The sequence below is a fragment of the Blastomyces dermatitidis genome (genome assembly GCF_000003525.1).
Source record: "Blastomyces dermatitidis ER-3 genomic scaffold supercont1.11, whole genome shotgun sequence".
In the NCBI taxonomy this organism is placed as follows: Eukaryota; Fungi; Ascomycota; class Eurotiomycetes; order Onygenales; family Ajellomycetaceae; genus Blastomyces; species Blastomyces dermatitidis.
The window spans coordinates 895,030-919,005 of record NW_025544784.1 but is presented as its reverse complement, the minus strand read 5'-3'; the positions used below and the strand labels follow the sequence as shown (position 1 = coordinate 919,005).

At 39.8% G+C, this 23,976-nt stretch overlaps 5 protein-coding genes across 5 annotated transcripts; 4 read left to right on the top strand and 1 right to left on the bottom strand.

Moving 5' to 3' along the window:
* Positions 1-8,818: 8,818 nt before the first annotated feature.
* Positions 8,819-13,027, top strand: BDCG_08438 (STE/STE11/SSK protein kinase; the record flags this gene model as incomplete). Its single annotated transcript, XM_045424217.1, has 2 exons — positions 8,819-10,671; positions 10,744-13,027. 2 exons carry the CDS (start codon positions 8,819-8,821, stop codon positions 13,025-13,027), a joined length of 4,137 nt encoding a protein of 1,378 aa, XP_045272983.1.
* Positions 13,028-14,304: 1,277 nt separating this feature from the next.
* Positions 14,305-14,607, top strand: BDCG_08437 (uncharacterized protein; the record flags this gene model as incomplete). The annotated part of the gene is made up of 1 exon (XM_045424216.1): positions 14,305-14,607. The coding sequence occupies one exon, from the start codon at positions 14,305-14,307 to the stop codon at positions 14,605-14,607; it is 303 nt and encodes a 100-aa protein (XP_045272982.1).
* A 358-nt stretch (positions 14,608-14,965) lies between these two features.
* Positions 14,966-16,880, bottom strand: BDCG_08436 (eukaryotic translation elongation factor Eef1 subunit beta). Its single transcript, XM_045424215.1, has 5 exons — positions 16,703-16,880; positions 16,596-16,635; positions 15,932-16,308; positions 15,436-15,881; positions 14,966-15,337 (listed from the first exon to the last, which is right to left on the bottom strand). Exons 1-5 carry the CDS (start codon positions 16,740-16,742, stop codon positions 15,314-15,316), a joined length of 927 nt encoding a protein of 308 aa, XP_045272981.1. The 5' UTR covers positions 16,743-16,880; the 3' UTR covers positions 14,966-15,313.
* A 300-nt stretch (positions 16,881-17,180) lies between these two features.
* Positions 17,181-19,567, top strand: BDCG_08435 (ATP-dependent Clp protease ATP-binding subunit ClpB; the record flags this gene model as incomplete). The annotated part of the gene is made up of 2 exons (XM_045424214.1): positions 17,181-19,196; positions 19,244-19,567. The coding sequence occupies 2 exons, from the start codon at positions 17,181-17,183 to the stop codon at positions 19,565-19,567; spliced, it is 2,340 nt and encodes a 779-aa protein (XP_045272980.1).
* A 429-nt stretch (positions 19,568-19,996) lies between these two features.
* BDCG_08434 (DNA mismatch repair protein MSH5) lies at positions 19,997-23,951 on the top strand (the record flags this gene model as incomplete). The annotated part of the gene is made up of 17 exons (XM_045424213.1): positions 19,997-20,387; positions 20,488-20,592; positions 20,654-21,029; positions 21,090-21,489; positions 21,550-21,627; positions 21,677-21,736; positions 21,794-22,148; positions 22,200-22,296; positions 22,350-22,439; positions 22,498-22,699; positions 22,753-22,787; positions 22,841-22,922; positions 22,981-23,092; positions 23,169-23,373; positions 23,452-23,490; positions 23,571-23,709; positions 23,796-23,951. 17 exons carry the CDS (start codon positions 19,997-19,999, stop codon positions 23,949-23,951), a joined length of 2,922 nt encoding a protein of 973 aa, XP_045272979.1.
* Between the last annotated feature and the right edge of the window lie 25 nt (positions 23,952-23,976).

Genomic DNA, 23,976 nt, shown 5'->3' with positions numbered 1-23,976 from the left:
AAGCAGTAGCAGAAGAAGATTGAGAAGATATTAAAGTAGAAGATAAAGAAGTTAAAACTGATAAGTTTTTTATTTATTGAGAGATAATAATTTTTAATAATACTTCTATTCTCTAATTGATTAGCAGAAGCAGACAGAGAAGAAGAGAATTAAGATCTTGTTCAGGTCTTGAATATGCTTTATAATTCAGAATATTGAGAAGACAGCTCTGCTCTCTGAGTATGTCAATCTGCTTACTGCTGAGATGAAACCTGAGACAGCAGATCAGAAAATGCAGGATTTTGAGATACAGATTGACCTGGCTGAGAGAGAGTAGCAGAAACTCTTCTCTGAGAAGGCAGTGAAGAGAGATTTTAAGATGATTATCATCTCAGATAAGAAGAAGAAGAAGAAGAAGAAGAAGAAAGAGAAGAAGAATGAGAAATGAATTATAAAGAATAATAAGAAGAATAAGAAAGAGAAGAAGTAGATTTTTTTCTTTTTATATTAATTAGTTATAAGTTTAAGTTTTTAATTATTAATAATTAAAATTGATTTTGAGTTTTCAAAAAATTATTGTACAAGTTGTAATCAAGTCAGAAATGATATATATATATATATATATTTAACTATCATGATTCACAAATCACTATAATGTATAAGTATCAACATTTTTTTCAACATTGATATTCATAATATTAATATATTTTTAATGATATTATCTGATAATATAATTTGATAACACTCTCTTTCACAATATTAATATACTTCAAAGAAATATAATAGAGATTAATCAAGATTGTTTATTTACTTTTTATACATCAATGATATTCAATCTGAGTTAGTACTAAAATTATAACTAAGCTAAGAAACAAGATTATTTTCTCTTATATTAATTCTTCTTACACACATCAGTGATCAGTTATTGAAAATAAATTATTATCTTTCTTAAATTATTATCATGTCTTCTGAATTCACTTCTTTCACTTCTTTTACTTCTATTGAAAATTCATAAACTCTTCAAGAAATCACTGTAAATCACAAAGTCTATGTTATTTACAATTCAACACAGAATGCTCTCTTTCAATTATAATAAATAATTACTTCATTCTTCACATCTGATTCCAGGTTATGAAATTTATGAAAAACTTAATACAAACACTGAGATGATCTATGAAATAATTATCAATAGATTGTATTGCAGATTACTGAAGAGTCATCTCTCTACTACAATCACTGTAACTTTATTCAGAAACATTCATTATAAACTGATCATAACTTTGAAGAACTTTTCTAACATCTGAAGTTATCAGAATGCAGATAATAAAAGAAAAATAATCAGAAAATTACTACTGAGCTGATAAGTTACTCTATCAGGTAATGATTTTTGATAATATTAACTTTCTAATTTGAAGAAAATTATGTGAAAATAATCATATATTAGTACTCTGATTTCACAACTCTTATTTAATAACTTCTGTAAATAATTACTTTGCATGTGTATATCTCTGAATCTTTCTCTTCAATCAATTGAAAACTCCGAATTCTGAACACTTCTTCAAATACTTAATTTAAATCTTCATATTTCACATTGATTCTGTCTTCAGTTCAATCTTGAGATATACTACAAAGTTAATATATAATATCTAGAATCAGAGTTGAAGAATCATTGAAGAGTGTCTCTTATAGTAAATGCATGAACTAGTACAAATAATCTTGCATTTATAGAAGTTATATGTTATTACATTGATAAGAACTGAACTTATTAAGAGATATTAATTGAATTTAAATCATTGATCAGTAGTCATACTAAGAATTATATAACAGAGATATTAATAACTGTGATTAAAAATGACTATTGAGATATTAGTCTCAGTCTTCTTACAATTATAACTGATAATGCTGTGAATAACTACACTATGATGAAAAGCTTGAAGTAAAAATTGACTTTGCATTTCTGAAATGATAAACAAGGTCATATCTTCTATATTACTCATGTGATTCAACTTGTGATACAAACACTGATAAAGAATCTTAACATTGAGATGAAGAATAATGAGATGACTGATTCTTGAGATAAGAATGAGATGAAAGTGATTACTCAAGTAACTTTTACATCTACTTTGCAAAAGATAATGTTTTTTAACAACACTTTTTAATATTGCTTTTTAATAATGCTTTTTGATAATGCTACTGTTAATTTTGAATAGATTAACTAATAATTTAAATATCACAGATTTGAAACATTGCTAATGCAATTTATATCTTCTCTAAATAATAATAATGATTTCATAATATTCAATAAACAAATAAATCAGTTATTATTATTATTATTATTCTTTCATTATACTCATATGCAAGCGGAGCTTATGATGAGTCCTTGCATGATGTTAAATACAGGTTAAGTGTTGATTATACAGAAGGAAATACAGATGTTGAGATCATGCCAAGATAACAAGAACATAGGAAAATACAAAGAAGTGACAATTAAATACATGCAATAATAACTTCTCAGCCCAGGAACATAGAGTGATTCATTGAAGTAATTTGTACACCTCTGTATTTATTAGAAACCTGAGATGCTCAAGTTCCGGATTTAATGTATCCTCTGCGGGTTTCGAACCCACGCGTCTTGGTTTCCCACGCCAAGGCGCTACTGAGTGGCCGCATTAATCATTCGGCCACTGAGGCGTAAACAAATCAGTCACATCACTGAATATGATACAGAATGTTAGAAAATGATGAAGTTCAATATATAAAATAACTATTCAGACTCTTCAATTGCATCAGATAATTGATTATTGAGTGCAATACTCTGATTGAGAAAAGATTCAGATATTGAAACTTTCTGATATAAAGTGAACTCAGTTGAAATATGTGATTGATTTACTGTTTCAGTTTTATAAGATAATAAAGACAGTCTCAATTACTTATACATCAATACTGCAGTCAGTCTGATAAGTATATAACAATTTATTTACTTATCTTAAGAAGCAGTTGAATCACTCAAAAAGAAATTCAGTCTGAAATAATGCTATAGCACAGGCTATTATTACTGTAAGAGATAAACTGATATATTACTATAGTAAAACTGAACAATCTTTTACAGAGTATTATACTGTAGCAGCTCTACTAGATCTCTTCTATTAAGTTAATATCTACACTTCTCAAGATTGAACAGAGAAGAAATGAGACTTATATGTCAAATTAGTCTGAGACTACTATAATGTCAATTATCAGAGATTTGAATAAGCAGATGTTTAAGATGTGAAGACAGTGAAATACAATTCTCTAGTAAGTAATGATTTTTAATAATACTTCATATCTTATAGAACTATAATACTAACTTTGAAACAGAACTTGTATACATTGATTACAACTAAAAATCAGGCAAAACTACATGCTTATAAAACTGAATTTAACTGCTATTTTCAAGATGATCTGACAAATTTACACATTAAATCAATTCTAGAGTTATAAAAAATTGTTGAGAGTATATATTCAACTGTTGTACTGATGATACATGATATTCTGACAATTCTATTAACAGAGATAAGAATGAAGTGAAAGTTTAACTTAAGTTAAGATATTTATCACTATCACTGAGAACAATTACAAGAAGAAACAATTAAAAAACTCATGATTATAAAATATAAAATTATCAGATAGTTTAATATCTCTGATCACAGTATATCAGAGAAGTGTAGTTTTCATGAGAAAGTGAAGAATAAACTTGTACAAGAATGTATTTAGTTATTTCATAAGTATTATCAATAATTGTTATTAAATTCTGATTATATAAGCAATCACTGAATGAACTGAATGAGACTGATTTTAATCTTCAGTCTCAGTCTTATTCTTCTAAAATCAGAATGATCATCTTTCACAGTTTATTCTGAGAAATTACTCTCATTTCATTGTTCTTGAATTAAATCTGGTCATTTTTCATGTCATTTCTCTCAGAAATGGTTCATTTTCAGATTTTTTTGAGATTTGATTCTGATGGGACTCACATTAAGAAATGTATGAGATCAGATTAAATGAGATCAAATGTGAAATTCATGATCCCGCCGGCCAGTCTAACTATATATCAGATTTTAAAATGAAATCATAACTTGAAAAAAATAAGAAAGTGATTTCATTTAATCTCATTTAATCTCATTCTTAGCATAAAGTTACTATTTTTAGACATTTTAAGGTTTTTTTAGACTATTTTTAATTTTTTAAAAAGTAACACTTTTTGATAATACTTAAATAAGATTTAAAGTCATTTAAAGTAATAAAAATAATTTAAATTGAGAAGTGAAAATTATAATCTTATTTGAAAAATGTGATAAGAGTAGACAGTAAGTCTCACTGAGACAGTATGAAACTACTATCTAATGTTAAAATCATGTAATGAGATCAGTTAAATTAGTAATAAAACTATTAAAAAATCTAGTTCTGATCTCAGACACAGTCACACAGTCAGTCTATAAACGCGTATATATTCTTCTACTCTGAAGCTTCACCGCGTACACTATTACATACACATATAAATATTCATCTCAATTGCTGATTCTCACACTTTCTCTTTCTTTTCTTCTCTAATATTTTTATCTTTGTTAAATAAGACCTATCAATATAATATCAATCTATTCAGCGTAGACCTCTTACAGACTGTGACAGTTAATTAATAGACTGAAATACTGAGATTGACAGCTGAAAGATTAAAGACTTAACTATAATTAAGTAGCTCTGATATTATTCTTAGTGAGAATCTTACTTATAAGTAAGATAGTTATAGAAGCTAGCTGAGTGACAGCTCTTTAGAGAGAATAATAATCTCTAAAGTAGATCTAAGAGAATAGAGACAGTGATCAGTTATATAGAGTGTTAAAATATATATATAACTTAAGATGTAAACTGTAGAGATCTTATTCTATAGCTCTCTTTACTTTATCTTTTTCTTTCAATTTCTTTCTATCTATCTATTTAATATGTTTATCTTTAAGACTGTGTTCTCTTTTCCTTTGTCATGATATTGTTAAATAATTTCAAAGTATCAGAAGATGTTAAAATACTGTAATTTATAAACAGTTTTTATATTCTAAGCTGAAATTTTCTGATTTTATATATCTGAAATTGATGAATGTATAATAGTTAACTTTACAGATATAGAAAAAACTCTGAGAACTAAAAGTTCTCAGATAAATGTTATAGTCTCTGACTATATATATCTATAATTGAAGAATAATAATAATAATAACACTTAATCTGTATTTAACATTATACAAGAACTCATTATAATCTCCGCTTGCATATAAGTATAATAAAAGAATAAATAAATAAATAAAAGTATCTCTGAACAGAATATTAAGATATCTGATAATATTATCAGATATATATAATTAGACTGGCCGCTGGGACCATGAATTTCACGTTTGATCTCATTTGGTCTGGTCTCATACATTTCTTGGCGTGAATCCCGCTGGGACTGACTATCAAAAAAACAGGTAAAGTGACTATATATCAGATCTTAAAATGGAACCATGACTTGAAAAAAATGAGAAAGTGATCTCATTTGGTCTCATTTAGTCTCATTCTTAGCATAAAGTTACTATTTTTAGACATTTTAAGGTTTTTTTTAGACTATTTTTAATTTTTTAAAAAGTAACGCTTTTTAGTAATGCTCAAATGAGATTTAAAGTCATTTAAAGCAATAAAAATAATTTAAATTGAGAAGTGGAAATCATGGTTTCATTTGAAAAATGTGACAAGAGTAGACAGTAAGTCTCATTCAGACAGTATGAGACTACTATCTAATGTTAAAACCGTGTAATGAGAGTAGTTGAATTGATAATAAAACTATCAAAAAATCTGGTCCTGGTCCCAGACACGGTCACACGGTCAGTCTATATATAATACTAATTTACATGCTCTTATTTATAAATAATACTTCTATTTTATATAATCTTTCAATTAATTATTAATATATTAATCTTGATTAGTTAATAAACTAATGACATTTTTATCTATACTTAGTTTCATAAGTATTTTCAATCTCTATAATGAATAGAGAGTGAGATTAAAAGTATTAAAATATATAAGAGTGTCTAAGTATTTCTTCAGTACTTATATCAGATTTATATTTAATTTAGTCAGTGTTGAAATTATCTATACAGAGGTTTCTTATTAGAATAGTTATTGAATTTTCTTATATTAATGTTATTAAGTTATATGTATATTAGCTATTTATTACTATTATAATTTTAATTTTACTCAGAGTCACTGTAATACTGTATCTATACTTATATTCAAGAGTTCTCTTATATTATTAGTAGATATAGCTATATCATTTATTGAATATATAGTATCTATAAAATCAGAAGAAGTGTAATTATATGAATATTTTATACATCTAAGATATCAGAATGCTTGAGTCTTTTACTGATATTTGCTTATTTCAGAGTCAGAGTAACTGATAAGCAAGCTTCTATTTAAAGACTCAGTGTTTACTTAATTAATTAAAACTTAATGTTTACTTAACTGATTGTTTATTTCTTTTATTTCTTATATATTATTATGTATTTGAATATGTTCTTAATAAGTAATTATTTCTAATAAGAAGATAATAAATGTTTTTCAAGTATAAGAGATTTACACTTAGACTGACTGCTGAGATTATAAATTTTATGTTTAATTTCATTTAATCTGATCTCATACATTTCTTGATATAAATCTCACTGAGACTAGTCATTAAAAAAACATGTAAAATGACTATATATAAGATCTTAAAATGAAATCATAACTTGAAAAAAATGAGAAAATGATTTCATTTAATTTCATTTAGTTTCATTCTTAGCATAAAGTTACTATTTTTAGACATTTTAAGGTTTTTTTAAACTATTTTTGATTTTTTAAAAAGTAACACTTTTTGATAATGCTCAAATGAGATTTAAAGTCATTTAAAGCAATAAAAATAATTTAAATTGAGAAGTGAAAATCATGATCTTATTTGAAAAATGTAATAAGAGTAGACAGTAAGTTTCACTGAAACAGTATGAAACTACTATTTAATGTTAAAACTGTGTAATAGAATCAGTTAAATTAATAATAAAACTATTAAAAAATCTGATTCTGATCTCAGACACAGTTACATAGTCAGTCTATTTACACTGAATAGATCAGTATAATATATATAGATCTTATATAATAAAGTGAAAAATATTAGAGAAGAAACAGAAAGAGAAAGTATAGAAATCAGTGATTAGAGTAAATATTTATATATATATATAGTAATATATATAGTGAAGCTTCAGAGTGAAAGAATAGAAATTCTATGAGTTTTTCAGCTAAGAATTAGTAATTAAGAATAACTAAGAATCAGAGCTTTCAGTGAAATTTATAAAGTGTAATGAAATAGTCTATATAATTAATCAGATATAGTCTATTATATTATTTAATATATCTATCTTTAAAACTTTATTCTCTTTTCTTTTGTCATGATATTTTCAAATGATTTCAAAGTATTAAAAGATATTAAAATAGTATAATTTATAAAGAGTTTTTATATTCTAAGCTAGAATTTTCTGATTTTATATATCTAAAATTGATAAATGTATAATAGTTAACTTTATAGATATTAGAAAAACTCTGAGAACTAAAAGTTTTTCAATAGATATTATAGTCTCTCACTACATACATTTATAATTAAAGAATTATAATAATAATAATAGATAATTTTATTACAATTCAGAAGTAAGAGTAGAAATCTACAGTCTCTTAATTAAGAATCTCTGTAATAAATTCATCTTTAAATATTATAATATTTCCCGCATCAAGATCTGTATAATATAAATAAAAAACCTTTTTAATTCTGATATATAGATCAGAATCTCAGATAGTAAAATATTCTAAACTCTCAGTTAATGTAAGAGATCTTACAAAGTCATCTTTTATAACTGTAAGAAATCTTTCAGACAAGGTCTTTTCAGATACACTCTGAAGTTTTACTGAAATCTTCAAAGTAAGTAAGTTATAGATGCATGCAATTTTTCTGAGAATCAAGTGATTTAAGTCACACTGTAAGGAAGAAAATGATAATCATATATCTCTCAATATCACATCTTGAACTCTCTTGAGAATCAAGAATATCTGATCATTATCAATTCAGAAATAAATAACTTCTGATACTCAGATTTGAGATACATGTTTCTCAACAAATGTGATTGTGTCCTTCTCAAGCCCCATGCTAGAATGTCAGTATTTGACTTTGCAAAAGACGCTTATGCCAATAGCTCACACCGCGGAGGACCTGCCACTCATATGTATCAGATGGACATCCTTGGAAACATGGTCTTGAGACTGAGATGTGCACTATCTACTGAAATTGTCCGCAAAATATATGAGCAGTCTTCATCAATCCAAGCTGCAAGGACACCTGCTGGCGGAGCCTGCGTTTCAATTTGTTTGCATTTAATTCACAATCCAAGGTGCCATCAGTGCAGGAAAGGTTGTAGAACTGATTGATTGACTGGTGGCATCATCTCCTTGTGAGGAAAAAATCTTCAATACAGGTGAAAGATCAAGGGCAAATAGTAAAAGTTGTGCAACAAGTCACCTAACACCCCTAGTTAACTAGAACTATTACTCTACTCCGTAGTAACCCATGTCCACTGCCCAGCCACACCGCGAACTATTGGTTTTTACGCACCGCCACACCGCCCGCTCGAGCTGTCGCTTTGCCCTATCTGGCTAGTTGCGCGGGTTTGAACCTCTCGAGCCAGCTCCAGACCAAGAACCACCCAGCATCAGGGTGAAACCACCCGCACGTTGCTTATGGTCGAACCTACAAGCCATGGACCGCACTGACTCTGCTTCCACCCCTGACACGGAAGCGTCGAGGGCTTCTGGTTACTTCCCCCCTCATCAACCGTACCTCGCTCCAGAGCGCGAGTTCGTCAACGGCTTACAGACTGTACTCCCGCCAGAGGGTACTCAACCCACAGAAACCCCGCGCCCTGCTAACGCTGGGTTTTCGCCCGTCTCGGTCCCTGCCTCCCAGTCGGCGTACTCGTCATGGTCTCCTATTTTGACTCGCCCTCGCGGTAGCAGTGGCAGCGGTGCTTCCATGAACGCGCTTGAACAACCCCTTCCTCCAGACATGGCCGCTATGAATGATCGTGACTTGAGGCCTCAACGTCCGTCCGGGCCAGCGAGGACGCCATCCAACACATATGCTCCTGCCAGGAAGCCCCCTCAATTCACCCCACTTCACTCCAGCACTCAGGTACCCCTTGCTACCAAACGCCCTACACGACGAGACCCAGATGCGAGATACCGTGCCCAGGAGAAGGCCTACGTGCAGCGAGTGCGCCAGGGACCTAATGAATGGTTCAATTTTGACACGCAGCTCCCTGGCCTGAGTTTTGCCGCCGATTCCGAACCAGAGGAAGAATCCCCTTCATCAGAGTCACAGTTTGACAACGATCCTTTTGACCCTGACACCCACCTCGTCTTAGAAGATGACGATGCCCAACCCACGCTTGAGGAGCTGCAGGATCCCAAAAATAAAGAAAGACTTGAGTGGTATTCTATGCTGGCGTCGGTCCTTAAAGGTGATGTTATTAGGCAGGAGAAGCAGCGGCTAATTGGGACAATGGAACAGAAAAGCCGTGAGGTATGGAATTTGGAAATTTTTGTCGGAGCCAAAGCAGCGAGGTTTGGGCGCCCGCTTCCTTTACAGAAGAAATTTGTCGAGTATCAGATAAGCAACCTCGGCCCTCTCATTGAGGACATCATATCCTTTGAGATCAAGGGGGGAACACAAGTTGGGAAACCTCCTCTGAAACAAGTTGAAGATGTCGTGGAGAAGATCGAAAAGTGCGAGAGCCTCTACCCCAGTAGGCGAATCCTACAAGCAGAGCATCCTCGCGCGGCATCGGAAGAATTCCAAGAAAGTTGCGATGCTATCATCGCGTGGCATAATACAACCATGTCCATTAACACGGAGCTTGCCATCCTGCAAAGATGGGTGGGTAACGAAGAATTGGATTTCGCGAAGCCCATGACGATGTCGTCCCTTGCAGCAGATTTGTCAGACGAAGGATCTTTTCTCGACCGTATAATGAAGGAAGACGGACTTAAAACTCTACAAATAACCGATAACATCTACGATAACGATAAGAAAAAGGAGCCTTCTATCTTGGATGGTATTGGTGGTGTTATTAAAAAGGCAAAAAGCACATTAATTGAGAACGCGGAAGCATTTGCCAAACGCCATCTTCCACCTTACATCGAGGAACTATTAACCCTCATAAACTTCCCTTCACGCCTTATTCAGGAAGTCATCCGACTGCGGCTTTCCTATGCTAGGAAAATGAAGGATCCCGCCTTGCAATCCCCCATCTTGGTCGACCAAATGATCTCACAGTTCCAAATATTGCTGAAGGTTGCTGTGGATATCAAACAACGCTATCTCATCATCTCGGATCCCGAGCCTGGTTGGGATCTCCCACCGTGCGTTGACGAAAACTTTGACAACGTAGTCGTTGACGGACTGAAGTACTATTTCAAACTACTAAACTGGAAGCTAAGTGCCAATAAGAACACTTTCAAGGAAGCGGAGATTTTGGAAGGGGAGTGGGAGTTCTCGAATGAAATTGGCCGACAACTTGAGAATGGAGATATTGAGGTGGCTGAACAGTTTAGGTATGCGTTGCTTTTTTTGTGTTTGTGTACATGAAAGCGGATGTGGGGATCTTATTGCTCATGCACCCGTAGTACTTTAACCGCTAAATCCCTCCAACGATTAATGATCCACTTTGAGCGGGAGTTACACAGTAGACCAGAAGAAGATGCCGTCGAGACGGAGAAACGCTACAAGCAGATTTTTGATTCAGTCCGGGTCCGCCAGCGAAAGCTTTTTCGGTTTTCTCGTCTTTTGCGACAGCGATTCGAAAATGCAACCGAATTCAATTTGCGGGAGGATATGGTAGACACGTTGTCGGAGGCTCTCCTGGCGTCGGGTCATTTTCTGGTTACTTCTCACGATTCCGTGGGCCAGAAGGGGGTTCATTTGATTGCATCGCCTTCCTTATACGGGCGACCCAAGGATATCCAGTCTATCCTAGGCACGTCCTTCCGTTCTGAAGATTCTCCTGAAGATCCTTCCAACCCCTATGTTCTTGTCGTCCGCCCTGAAAAGGGCCTGGTTTGGAATGGTAAAAGGATGGAAGTGGACCTCTTAGAACATCCCACTGATGTTAGATTTGGGAAACTACGCCTTGTTGCAGACGGATCTCAACAACGGCTCCAGAATGCCCGCCTAGCTTTGACTAGACTTACTGGGCTACAGCTGGATATTACCATTGAACAGCGCGCCAACTTGGGTCGAGTGAATGTTGAGCTGAACAAGATCAAGAAGACTGCTTACAAACTTTCAACCGGCATCATTGATAGTGTCGAAATCATCAGAAGACAGAGCAAAAACGCAGAAAACCATGAACTCATCCAATCCTGTTTCGCATTCGCTACGGAATTTGGCAAGCGATCCTTAATGTATATGGATGCCAGCCGACGTTCGTTGAACCATTCCAAGCTTATCAATTTGGCGCTTGATTGGGTTTCCTTCATTTGCGATGATTGTGACGCTGCCGATCGCAAAACTTTTAAATGGGCTGTTGCGGCTCTTGAATTTGCTATGATAGTAACGCATGGCCAAAACGTACTTGCCATCAGCGATGAAGATTATTGCCTTCTCCGACTTAAAGTGGCCGGATGTATGTCACTTTTGATTTCCCATTTCGATATCATGGGCGCAAGATCATCGTTGGCAGCCCAAGCTGAGCAACAACACGCGGATCCTTCCGGGCAAGGATTCAGAAAACTTGATCTGAGCCGGATTACGGATGATGAGCAAGCTTCACGGGAGGTTCAAGAAAGGCGGGAGGAGCTCTTTGCGGAAATTGATTTGGCTAGAATCGAGGCTGATGCCAAGCGTCAAGCTCTGGGTAAAGTTCTCGAAGGTGTCAATGAAGCGGATCGATCTGTCACTGTTCTGTCCTCATCGGCAACAAACGTCACATTACGATGGCAGCAAGGCCAGTTTATCGGTGGAGGGACATCTGGCTCGGTCTATGCTGCTATTGATTTGGATACTAGTTACCTGATGGCTGTGAAGGAAATCCGCCTCCAGGAACCTTCCGTAATTCCAGGAGCTGCTCAACAAATCCGCGACGAGATGGGTGTTCTCGAAGTGCTCGATCACCCTAATATTATTTCGTACTACGGTATTGAGGTGCACCGGGATAAGGTATATATTTTCATGGAATACTGCTCTGGCGGGTCTCTCGCAACCCTCTTGGAGCATGGTCGAATCGAAGACGAGATGGTCATTATGGTATACACTCTCCAGATGTTGGAGGGCTTGGCCTATCTCCACCAGGCTGGCATTGTCCATCGCGATATCAAACCCGCAAACATATTGCTTGACCATAATGGAGTCATCAAATATGTCGATTTCGGTGCGGCAATGGTCATCGCCCGCCAAGGCAAAACTCTAGCTGCCATGGATCATTACTCGTCAGGCGCAAGAGATGGAAGGGGCCAGGCGAAGGATGCACTTGGGCAGAGGAAGAACCAAAAGTCGGTGACAGGCACTCCAATGTACATGTCGCCAGAACTAGTCAGGGGAGAAGTTGGCCATACATCCGGCCGCCATGGGTGCATGGATATCTGGTCGCTTGGATGTGTCATTCTCGAAATGGCCACGGGCCACCGACCCTGGGCAGGCGTTGACAACGAATGGGCAATCATGTACAAGATTGCGCAGGGCAGCCAACCACAGCTACCCACCCCAGACCAGCTCAGTCCAATGGGCATCGATTTCATCAAACGATGCTTTGAGATAGACCCCGTCAAACGACCAAGTGCGACAGAGCTTCTCCAGCATGAGTGGATTGTTAGTATTCGGCAACAGGTTGTTGCTGAGCCTCAGACCCCTAGCAGCGAGGGAGGGAACATGAGTGGTGGTAGTGGACCGTCGAGTGGTGGGAATAGTCGGTAGAACCCAAGAAATATGCTTTGAGCATATATCCATCTATCTATTTACTAATTGGAGTACAACGCCCCCCTGACTTTCCGAAGTCTACGCGAACCCTTGCGAACTAGTGAGAGTAAACGAAATCACCACTTTCAACTACATATACATTTTCCTTGAGCATATATTATGCTCCAAAGGGAAATCAAAGCACATAGCCAGCGTTTGCGGGTTGGGCAAGAAGATTGGTTTGGGATGAATGGCTGAAATGTCATGAGCTCATTCCTTTGTGTTCGGCATTTATTTGTCCAAATGGTGAGATACCCGATTGTGGAAATATCTATATTACTCTCATGATTTTCTTCTTCATGGTTCCCGCTCTCATTCTGTCGTTGTCCTTGATCGTCCTTTATTGCTATTTATTGCTTGGGTGTGATTTCTTCTGCGCGGGGAATGGATCTTTGGGTGTTGATTAGCGAACTGAGCAGATTTGCATTTATTTAACTTCTACTTGAATTCTGGATGCGGCACCACCTGATTATTTAAACATTTGGAAGCCGTGCTTCTGCCTGTCGGCCTCCTACAGGCGCGGCGGTTTCGTTTTCCATTCAGGGCGTTGTCACAGGGCCGTGGGGGAATTAAAAAACGCCTCAAGACGCCAGTGGTGGTGCCGGAATACGTGGTACTCGTCCTCCCCCATTTTATCCCTATTTCATAGCTGTATCTCATAAATGCTAACTATCTTGTGAGGTCTTGTGGAAATATTTAGGCAGTGCCGCAGTGGCAGGGGTGTGTTTGAGAGCTTGAGCATTGATGTAAGTGCCTGGTTGCTCAGGGCGCACTTAAGCAATCCTGGCTTCGAGATGCAGCACTCTGATGTTTGAACATGCAGGAGATTATTGATTAAAGAGATTCAGAAGATTAAATTTATCAGTTTGATTCAGTTGTGAGCTCTCTTATAAATACAGCAGCAGATAAGAAATAAACTATTTATAATCAAACTAGACGACCGGGATAACTGTGCACTTTATTACCCCAGCGAATCAGGCCATGAAACAATTAGTTTCCATGCTCTTGGAACAGAGGGCAGATCCGAATGTAGCTTGTGGGTTTTACGGGAGCCTCCGCCAAAGGCAACGAGGAAATTGCGAAGATCCTTCTCGATCATGGAGCACAGAACGATGTACAGTACATGTACATGTACATACAAAATACAAAGGTGTATTACTCCAGCGCCTTCGATCTGTCCATACAGCAAAGAAATCGGAAAATCACGCGTCTTTGATTGATAATGGAGTTGACACATGTGGGGTACATGGCACTGCAATGCAGGGATTACCGTCTTGCAAATATGTTGCTTGATGAAGGAGCCGATGTCAATTGCCAATACTGCCCACATATGGGACGGCTTGGCGATTGCTTCGGGTAATTTGAATATGGATATGGTGACGCTGCTTCTTGATAGAGGAGCGGATATTAATGCTCTAGGCGGTGAGATGGGAAGTCCTCTCCAAGCTGCGAGTAGTGCATACTACGTGATTGGAATGAAGGTCATGCGTGTGGAGCAGACATTAATGCTGGAGATGAAAGAAGCGGAACTGCTCTAATAGCAGGAGCAGCGGGAGGCGATAAAGCATGTGTTAACTTGTTAATTGACGAGGGAGCGAATGTCGACGCGCAGGGAGGAGTACTACTACTACTACCACCACCACTACCACCAACTACCAACGCCAGGGCAGACGATATTCACATCTGCTTTTCTATCGATCAAAAGTTCAACGATATCCTCCAGCCCACGAGAAGAAGCACAATGGAGAGCAGTCCCGAAATCCCCACCCCGCGCATTGATATCTCTGCTCCCAGGTTAAGCAGCAGGTCCACGATAGCCCTCCTTTGCCCGAATTTCATGAAGATCTTAGATTGGACTGCAGCTTGAAGGGCGCTTCCCTATTTTACCCCTAGCTACGGCGCTCCGCAACGGTCTCTTTTTGAAACTACATTTCCAGACCTATTTTGATTTCTTATATTCATCTCTAGTGGAAGGATATTTACCTATTAACTACACATATTAAAACGGTTATACATAGATTTAGGCCTTGGCTAGTTCTCAATTGTGATTGTGTTCTAATACCACTTGAGAGATAATCATCACGATCCAAATAATGGAGTTTACGGAAGGTAGCAAAACAATGATCTGTAAAATATTGTATAAGGAAGCATTTCAATTCGTGTATTTTTACGTGATAGCTATTCATTATTTGTGTTCGCATTTTAACAACATTGCGAACCTCGTCTCAAGTAATGCGTAGAGCATTACGAACTTTTTTGCATAAGAACCTGCACGAAGGTGTTAGAGAAATGACATTGTTGGGGTGTTTTAGTTGTCTTCCCTTTGGTATTGGGAGATAGGAGAGGGGGACGAAGTAGACACTTACAACATCGGACGACATGACCCAGCCATCTTCATCCTCTTCAGCTGGTCCTCTGGACTTTTTGGCTTCTTCGTAAGCATTGGTGCTCTCAGCTTCGCCAGCCCGTTTTGTGTTAACCTCGTCTACATCTTCCACTTTCACGCCATTTTTCACTCCGCCCACATCTATTTTCACTCCGTAAGTGTCCCTCTTGACTTTTTCTTCGTCTTTTTCTCCTTCGTCATCTTCCTCGCCATCACCTGCCTCGGATGGGTCTCCAAATTGCTTCTGGATCAGGGCTTGAAGATTATCGATGGAGACTATGCTGTCCACAACCTCGAAAGCAACTAATAGTTTCCAGATGCCGTAACCAATTGGCTCAAAATGACGCCCGGTATATGTGACACCATTTTGTTTCACAAGGAGTGCTTTGACTTCAGCGGCCAACGCTCTCAAAGGGGTTTGGTCACCTAGTGGCGGTTAGTTCACGGCATCTCCAAAAAAGAACAGAATAACTTACTGCATGGTTTGATTCCGAGAACGACAGTAGTTTTAGCCTCCTTCTGTCCCTTAGCAGCCTTCTTTTTTCTATATTCTTCGAGATTCTTCTCTCTTTGAGCAACGAGTTCTGGATCTTCTTCCTCATCGTCGCTGCCGAAAAGGTCCATGTCATCATCATCATCATCGCCCGCGGGTTTCTTAGCGATCACCGGGATATCGGCAGACTCGGGGCCGAACGAGGTGAACGACTGGGAAGGATCACCCTTGAGGGTAGCGAAATCAGATTCGTAGGAAGCAATGTGCTTGTACCAACGGGCGGCATGGGGGTATTTGGCCGCGTCAGGAGCATTTTTGAATGCCTTGAATGTGACGACATCAGCTTGGGTGGGGGCATGGCTGATTTGGGTTAGTTATGTTGTGTTGTCTAAGAATACTGCAACGTGTATGGCGGGGTAATTTTTGTATTTTTATTTTATATATATCTTCAAAAATAAAAATAAAATAAAAATGAACAAGAAAAATCAACATCAGAAAGGCGAAAAATCGCGTAGGAAGTAGTCATTCAGCGGTGTCTTAAGCCGCCTCATAAACACGGACCAATTTATTTTCATCATTGAGAGAGGGAAGGAGAATCAAGTGCAAGCAGAATAAGAATCAAGAGGGGATCAAACTATGGGACTCACCCTTCCACGTAGCTTCGGGTGCTGAAGAAGTGATTGGCAACTTTCGAATTCAGGGCTCAGTCAGAACTCGTCGAGAAGTTTGCAGGGGAGACAACAAAAGCACTTACTGGCGAGGCCAGAGTCTGAAGAGAAGTCGGTGAAACCCATTGTCAGCGGCTGGGAGGTAATAGCTGTGATATTGGGAAGCTAAGAGACAACAGGAGGGTGGTGGGGAGAAGAGGAGATTGAGAGAAATTGTGTTGCGGAAGAAAAAGAAGATCAAGGGGAAGAAAAAGGAAGAAAATGCCAAGCATTTTGTGGCTAGGCGAAAATTCTGCAAAGGGAAGAGGGGCGGACGGGTGGATGACTCAGCATACAAGGCACGTGGCTAGCTTCCATGATCTCATCGATAAACCTTCATCTTCGAGAGCTTTCGAGAAATCCTTCGATATATCCATTGCTGGCGCTGACTGACCCCGTGCTCCTCCTTTTTAGTAGTTAGATATGTTGTCAACAATCATATTTCGTGCGCGGTAGCTGGCAATTTTCTTTTCTTTTCTTTTTTTTTCTTTTTTTTTTCCACCCTGCTTCTTTTCCTAGCCAACAATGCAGCTGTCCAAGCTTCAGGGCTACAGCCCTCGACTACTACGGGCTTCAGTCACAGCTTCGCGACCTGGAATACCGATACGAGCATCAATTTCCCGGACTGGATTATTCAACCATTGGCCATCTCCACTCCAGACTTCCTCATACGAGCTTTTTTATCAATTACCTGCTGTGCGCCATTATGCCAACGGAAGGGCGCATCCCCCGGGCGGAACACACCGTATGAATTTAGGCAGCGAGCCGGAAAAGCCGGCTTTGGAGGCATATGGAGTCGATCTTACTGCTAGAGCAAAGGATGGGAAGCTTGACCCGGTCATTGGCAGGGATGGAGAAATCCAGCGTACCATACAAATCCTCTCAAGGAGAACGAAGAATAACCCTGTCTTAATTGGTTCCGCCGGCACTGGAAAAACTGCTATCCTCGAAGGCCTAGCCCAGAGAATTGTCAGAGGCGACGTCCCGGAGAGCGTAAAGAATAAGCGTGTGATCGCTCTAGATCTGGGTCAACTTATTGCAGGGGCAAAATTTCGAGGTGATTTCGAAGAGCGATTGAAAAAAGTTCTGAAGGAGGTGGAGGATGCTGAAGGCGGGGTTATCCTCTTCGTGGATGAGCTCCATACGCTACTCGGGCTTGGAAAGGCTGAGGGAAGCATTGACGCAAGCAACCTTCTAAAGCCGGCTTTGTCGCGAGGTGAACTGCAATGCTGTGGTGCTACAACATTGAATGAGTACCGCCAGATCGAGAAAGATGCTGCTCTAGCGCGACGGTTCCAGCCGATTCTTGTTGAAGAACCCTCGGTTCCGGACACCATATCGATATTGAGAGGCATTAAAGAAAAGTACGAAGTTCACCATGGTGTCAGAATCACAGACAGTGCTCTTGTCGCTGCTGCCACATACAGCAACAGATATATAACGGATCGCTTTCTGCCAGACAAGGCAATTGATCTCGTGGACGAGGCCGCTTCTGCTCTTCGATTACAACAAGAGTCAAAACCCGATGCAATTCAAGAACTCGACCGGCAAATTATGACAATCCAAATCGAGCTTGAATCTCTCCGCAAAGAAACCGATATTACCAGCAAAGAACGTCGGGAGAAGTTAGAAGAACTGCTGAAAACAAAACAAGACAAAGTGAAGGAACTTACTGATGTCTGGGAAAAGGAGAAAGCGGAGCTTGATGCCATCAAACAAGCCAAGGAGGATTTGGAACGGGCGAGAGTTGATTTGGAGCTCGCCCAGCGCGAAGGCAACTTCGCTAAAGCTAGCGAACTACGATACTCGATAATTCCGGGACTTGAAAGTAAACTCCCCAAGGAAGGATCTGAAACGACGACTACCACTACTGCTGACGGTGATGTGCTTCTCCACGATTCTGTGACAAGCGATGATATAGCTGCTGTGGTATCGCGTACAACGGGTATCCCGGTAAATAAGCTTATGGCTGGCGAGATCGAGAAACTCATCAACATGGAAGACATTTTGAGACAGTCAGTGCGTGGACAGGACGAAGCACTTTCTGCCGTCGCCAATGCCGTACGCATGCAGAGAGCAGGACTTAGTGGAGAAAATCGACCGCTGGCATCGTTCATGTTTTTGGGCCCAACAGGGGTCGGCAAAACGGAGCTTTGCAAGAAGATGGCGGGTTTCTTGTTTTCGACCGAAACGGCCGTTTTACGGTTCGACATGAGCGAATTTCAGGAGAAACACACTGTTTCCCGCCTTATTGGCTCTCCAGCTGGATATGTCGGGTACGAAGATGCGGGACAGTTAACGGAAGCTGTTCGAAGGAAACCCTACGCTGTATTACTATTTGACGAGTTTGAGAAAGCTCATCGTGATATATCAGCATTACTGCTTCAGGTCCTAGACGAGGGTTTCCTCACTGATGCCCAGGGTCATAAGATTGACTTCAGGAACACTCTGATTGTTTTAACATCCAATCTCGGAGCGGAGGTTCTTGTTGGGGCAGACGCTTCCCTTGGGGATGAGATCTCAGCAGAGATAAAGGCGGCTGTAATGGCTACCGTTCAGTCATCCTACCCCCCCGAGTTTTTGAACAGGATCGACGAGTTCATCCTTTTCAAGCGACTCTCGAAACCGCGTTGCGAGATATCGTAGACATTAGGTTGCAAGAACTTCAGCAAAGGCTAGATGATCGACGAATAACCTTGAACGTGGAAGATGGCGTTAAAGATTGGCTTTGTGAAAGGGGTTACGATCCTCGATACGGAGCTCGTCCGTTGAACAGGCTCATTTCAAAAGAAATCGGGAACCGTCTAGCGGATAAAATAATCAGGGGTGAAGTTGTCACTGGTCAGGATGTGAATGTCACTTTCGGTAGTGACAAGTCTGGGCTTGACATCGTATCTACAAAAGCAGCGTAATATTTTCTCCATTAGCTGTACTGATATTCCTGTCTCTTCTCTGTTTAACGATTGGTTCCTGCTGCGATATTCGTTTCGGAGCACCTTGCTCTGGGCATGCCCTTCGTTTGGTGTAAGTTGGGCTTTTGGGTGAGCATTCTCTCTGTATCATATAATGTCCATGTACCATCACCGATATTTCACAATTTAACATACTGTGCCTATATTCCTCACACACTCAAAGTTGATATCTTTGCTTTTCAAAAAGCAAGAATTGTTTTCATCTACAGTGCAGGCTGTGATCTCAGTGCGAGACTCACGGGCGGGTCGAGAAGTTTCTTCCTAATTGGGACACACCCACTTTTCCTTTGCGGCTCTTCTGGCTCTTCTGCCCTCACTCTCCCAACTTTCTTATGGAACCACGTTAGTCTTGCATCTACCACCCCAATCATGGCGCCGTCTTCCTCAAAGAGAGAGACGCGAGGTTTCAATTCCTCTCGTAGCAGCCATCAGCGCTCGCAGCCAAGACGCAACCAACGACCGTTTAACTCAAGCTCCAGCGACAGACGTGATCGGATAGCATCTTCTGCTCGAGAATCCTCGGCTGCGGCGTATACCGAGAATTCTGGAAATAACCAAGTATCAGATGTGGTGAGTCAGTTACAAGGTAATATTGGCCAGCAGGACCGGGACGATGAAAATGCAGATCTGTGTCAGGTTGTGATGGCTATGGACATGAAGGAGAGATGCTCTGTTGGTTGCTGTTATTACGTTGCAGCTGAGCAGAAGCTGTATCTGCTTGAGGACATTACGTCTGGGGGACTAGAGGCCATTGAGACGTGTGGGTTTTCGTGCTCTTTGTTTTAATCACTTTACAGCGCGATATGATTGCCGTCCTAACCTTCCCCTTCTTTTCTTTCTATTTCTTTTTCTTTTAATAGTAAAACTTGACGTTCAACCAACACTTGTTCTGCTCTCAACCCGGGCAGATCAAAGCACGCCCAACCTGGGGCAAACTGGACTAGGTATGCACACCGCGGACAACGGTGAGTACTGTTCCACCTATTGCTATTTTCTTCATCCGTTGTTTACGAGTTTGCTCTTCAGGCGATCAGTTCCAACTGCCTTATCATCTCGACGTTCGACCAGTGCAGGAATTCAACTTCGAGGGTGCAAAACTAAAGCTTGCTAGCCTTCCGCTCAGTACAAGTAGATCCGAGACCCGCTTCCTTGTCCCTGGTGATACTTTCTCGCTAAAGCAAAATGGAGATGAGAACGATTTGGGGTTCACTGATCATCAAGGAAGGCTACTAAACCTTTCTGGCTCTATTGATATGGATAATCGTATTTCTATCGGTTGTGCGGGTGCTATCATTACCTACCTACAGAGAAAACGAGCAGCGGAGTGCCTTACAAGGGACAGTTCCGGGAGTGAATTGTTCAACATTAAATCCCTTGAAATGCGTAGCCTAAGGGACACGATGTAAGGCTAATTACCAGTTTAAAATCAATATCAACCTTCTCTCACTGACGTGCATGATAGGTTTGTCAATACCGATACACTTACTTCACTCCAAGTAATCCAATCCGAGTCCCATCCAAATGCGTTCAACCAGGGGCCTGGTAAGACCTCCCCTGGAGCAAAAGAGAGCTTATCAATATATGGTCTATTTCACCATTTTGCTAGGACACCGCATGGGAAGACTCGTCTAAGGCAAAGGTTTCTTCGCCCCAGCACGGATGCTGCTCACATTAAGGAGGGACATGACTTTATCAGCACATACCTACGTCCAGATAACGGCGAATGTATTGAAAAACTCACCAAGAGCTTGAAAGGGATAAAAAATTTGCGCCCAGTAATGGTACATGTACAGAAGGGCATCAGTTCGGGAAATGCCAAATTCAAGGCGTTCAAGAGTGGAGTTTGGGCAACGCTTTTGGAGGTCCGTACCGGGTAGATACTATATGAGTGCAGAAAACAATCGCTAATCTAGAGCCCGTAGTTTGCATTCCACGCTATAGACGTACACGATACGATACGAACGGTTATGGGGGCGGAAAATTTGGATATCCATTTGAGGGTGAGAGTGTCTCAGTACGATATATGAATACGCTAATTCTCGTAACTAGGCACTTGAGAAGCTAGATGTGGCTATCCTACACCAGGTTGGAAGAATAATTCATGAAACGGTGAGCAGAACTTCCCGCCTACACAGAAGCAATGCCTTTCTTTCTGATTTCTAGCAGGTCGACCTACAAAGCTCGATTGACGAGCACCGGACTGTCGTTAAACCGAGAGTAGATCGCGAACTGGACGATCTGAAAGAAACATATAATGGCCTGGATAGCTTGCTCAATCAGGTGGCCATAAATATTGCTGGTACTATTCCCAGCAGGCTGAGCAACGATGTTAACGTCATTTACTTTCCCCAACTTGGGTTCAACATTGCTATGCCATTGGACGAAAGAGGTCGTGCTGTTTACGATGGCGGAGAGCAACCGTGGGATCAGGTATTTACCACAGAAAACAGGGTATATTTCAAGGATTTCCGTATGCGAGAGATGGATGAGAAATTTGGAGACATCTATGGCCTTATTTGCGGTAAGTATCCTCTAAACCGGAGTTTATACTCGATACCTAACAGATCTTCAGAAAAGGAAATTGAAATTGTCTACGAAATGGCGCAGAATGTACTTCAGCACGAAAAATTTCTTGTGGACGCTTCCGATATCTGTGGAGATATAGACAGGTATGCATGCTGGTGTCTATCTTTTCCGTCCTATATCTAAAAATAAAGCACAGCCTTCTCGCTCTAGTACAAGGGGCCAGTTTATATAAGCTTGTAAGGCCACAGATCACACAGGACAACAGTATCGTAATTAAGGGAGGACGGTCAGGACAAACATCACCCCCTGCTCTCGATGATTGTATTGCGGCTGACTAGATGCAGCCACCTTCTGTATGAGGTTACTGTTCCTACATTTATCCCGAACGATACCCTAATTGTTGGAGGAAATGGAAGAGAAGGATCCCCACCAAATACATCAACTCAATCACTTGAAACCTCGGTTGAGGTGGCTGAAACCCAGTGCCCGAGCATGTTACTGCTGACTGGGCCAAACTACTCCGGCAAAAGTGTTTACCTCAAACAGGTTTACTCCTTTATCAAATAGCATGATAAGGAATTGAGCTGACTATCCTATAGGTGGCTCTAATTGTCTATATGTCCCACATCGGGAGGTACTTTGGAGACCCCCTATCTTGAAGTTTCATTAACTGACCGAGAATCACAGTTTTGTCCCCGCGGAAAGGGCCAAAATCGGCATCACGGACAAAATACTAACACGGATAACAACAAGAGAGACAGTCTCCAAGGCAAGAGCCAATACCCGTGGAAAAATCATTTTCTCAATATGCTCATTTTTTCGGACAGACCCAAAGCTCCTTTATGATCGACTTACAGCAAATATCCTTTGCTTTAAACCTCGCAACCGAGCATAGCCTGGTTATAATCGATGAATTTGGCAAGGGGACAGAATCGACCGGTCGGCTTCCTATCCCCTATTTGATTTGGGAGCAATCTATCTCTGAGCTTTGGCTAAGGCAACACATGCTATATAGATGGCGCGGGTCTCGCCTGTGGGCTGTTCGAATACTTACTCAGTCTTGGTGAGAAGAGACCGAAGGTGCTCGCCGCAACGCACTTCCATGAGATATTCGAAAACGGATTTCTACCCCCAAGGAAAGAGCTTGATTTTGGGTACATGGAAGTTCAAGTTGATCCGGCTGCGAGAGAGGTGGAGAATCAGGTCACATATCTATACAAGTTGAGTACCTATCGTATTTTTCCTTTTAATCCTAAACATTGAAAATCAAATAAATCACTGATCCATTAGCTATATAGTTTCCGATCTGGACGGAGCAATGCCAGCTTTGGAACTAAGTAAGTTTATACTGAGATTTTCATAGCCGACTCGTTGATAGTGACCCTCCATTTTATTTTATTAACGCGAACTTCTCAAGCTGTGCGGCGTTGAATGGGATTGACCAAGCCATTATTTCGCGCGCAAATGAAATTGGTACCCTAGCTGCCCGTGGTGAAGATCTTGTGGTCATTTGTGCGAAGATGTCTGCGGATGAAATGGGCGAGCTTGAAGAGGCGGTAAGTGGTTCTTCGAAATTGTTTGTTGGGGTTCGAGAAACTGGATGAGTGCGTTCTGCAAAATGCTAAAAATGGATTCCGCGCAGGAGAGTATGGCGAGGAGGTTCCTTGGTGCGGATTTCTCCCACGGACCTAATGGTGCGGGTGACGGGTGTGAAGATAATAGTGAGCGACCAGAAGCGTTGCTGGAAAATATTATTGGTAAGAGTTATGGTAGCACGATAATGACTGGGCTTACATGACTCTGCGTGGGCTGGGATGGCATGC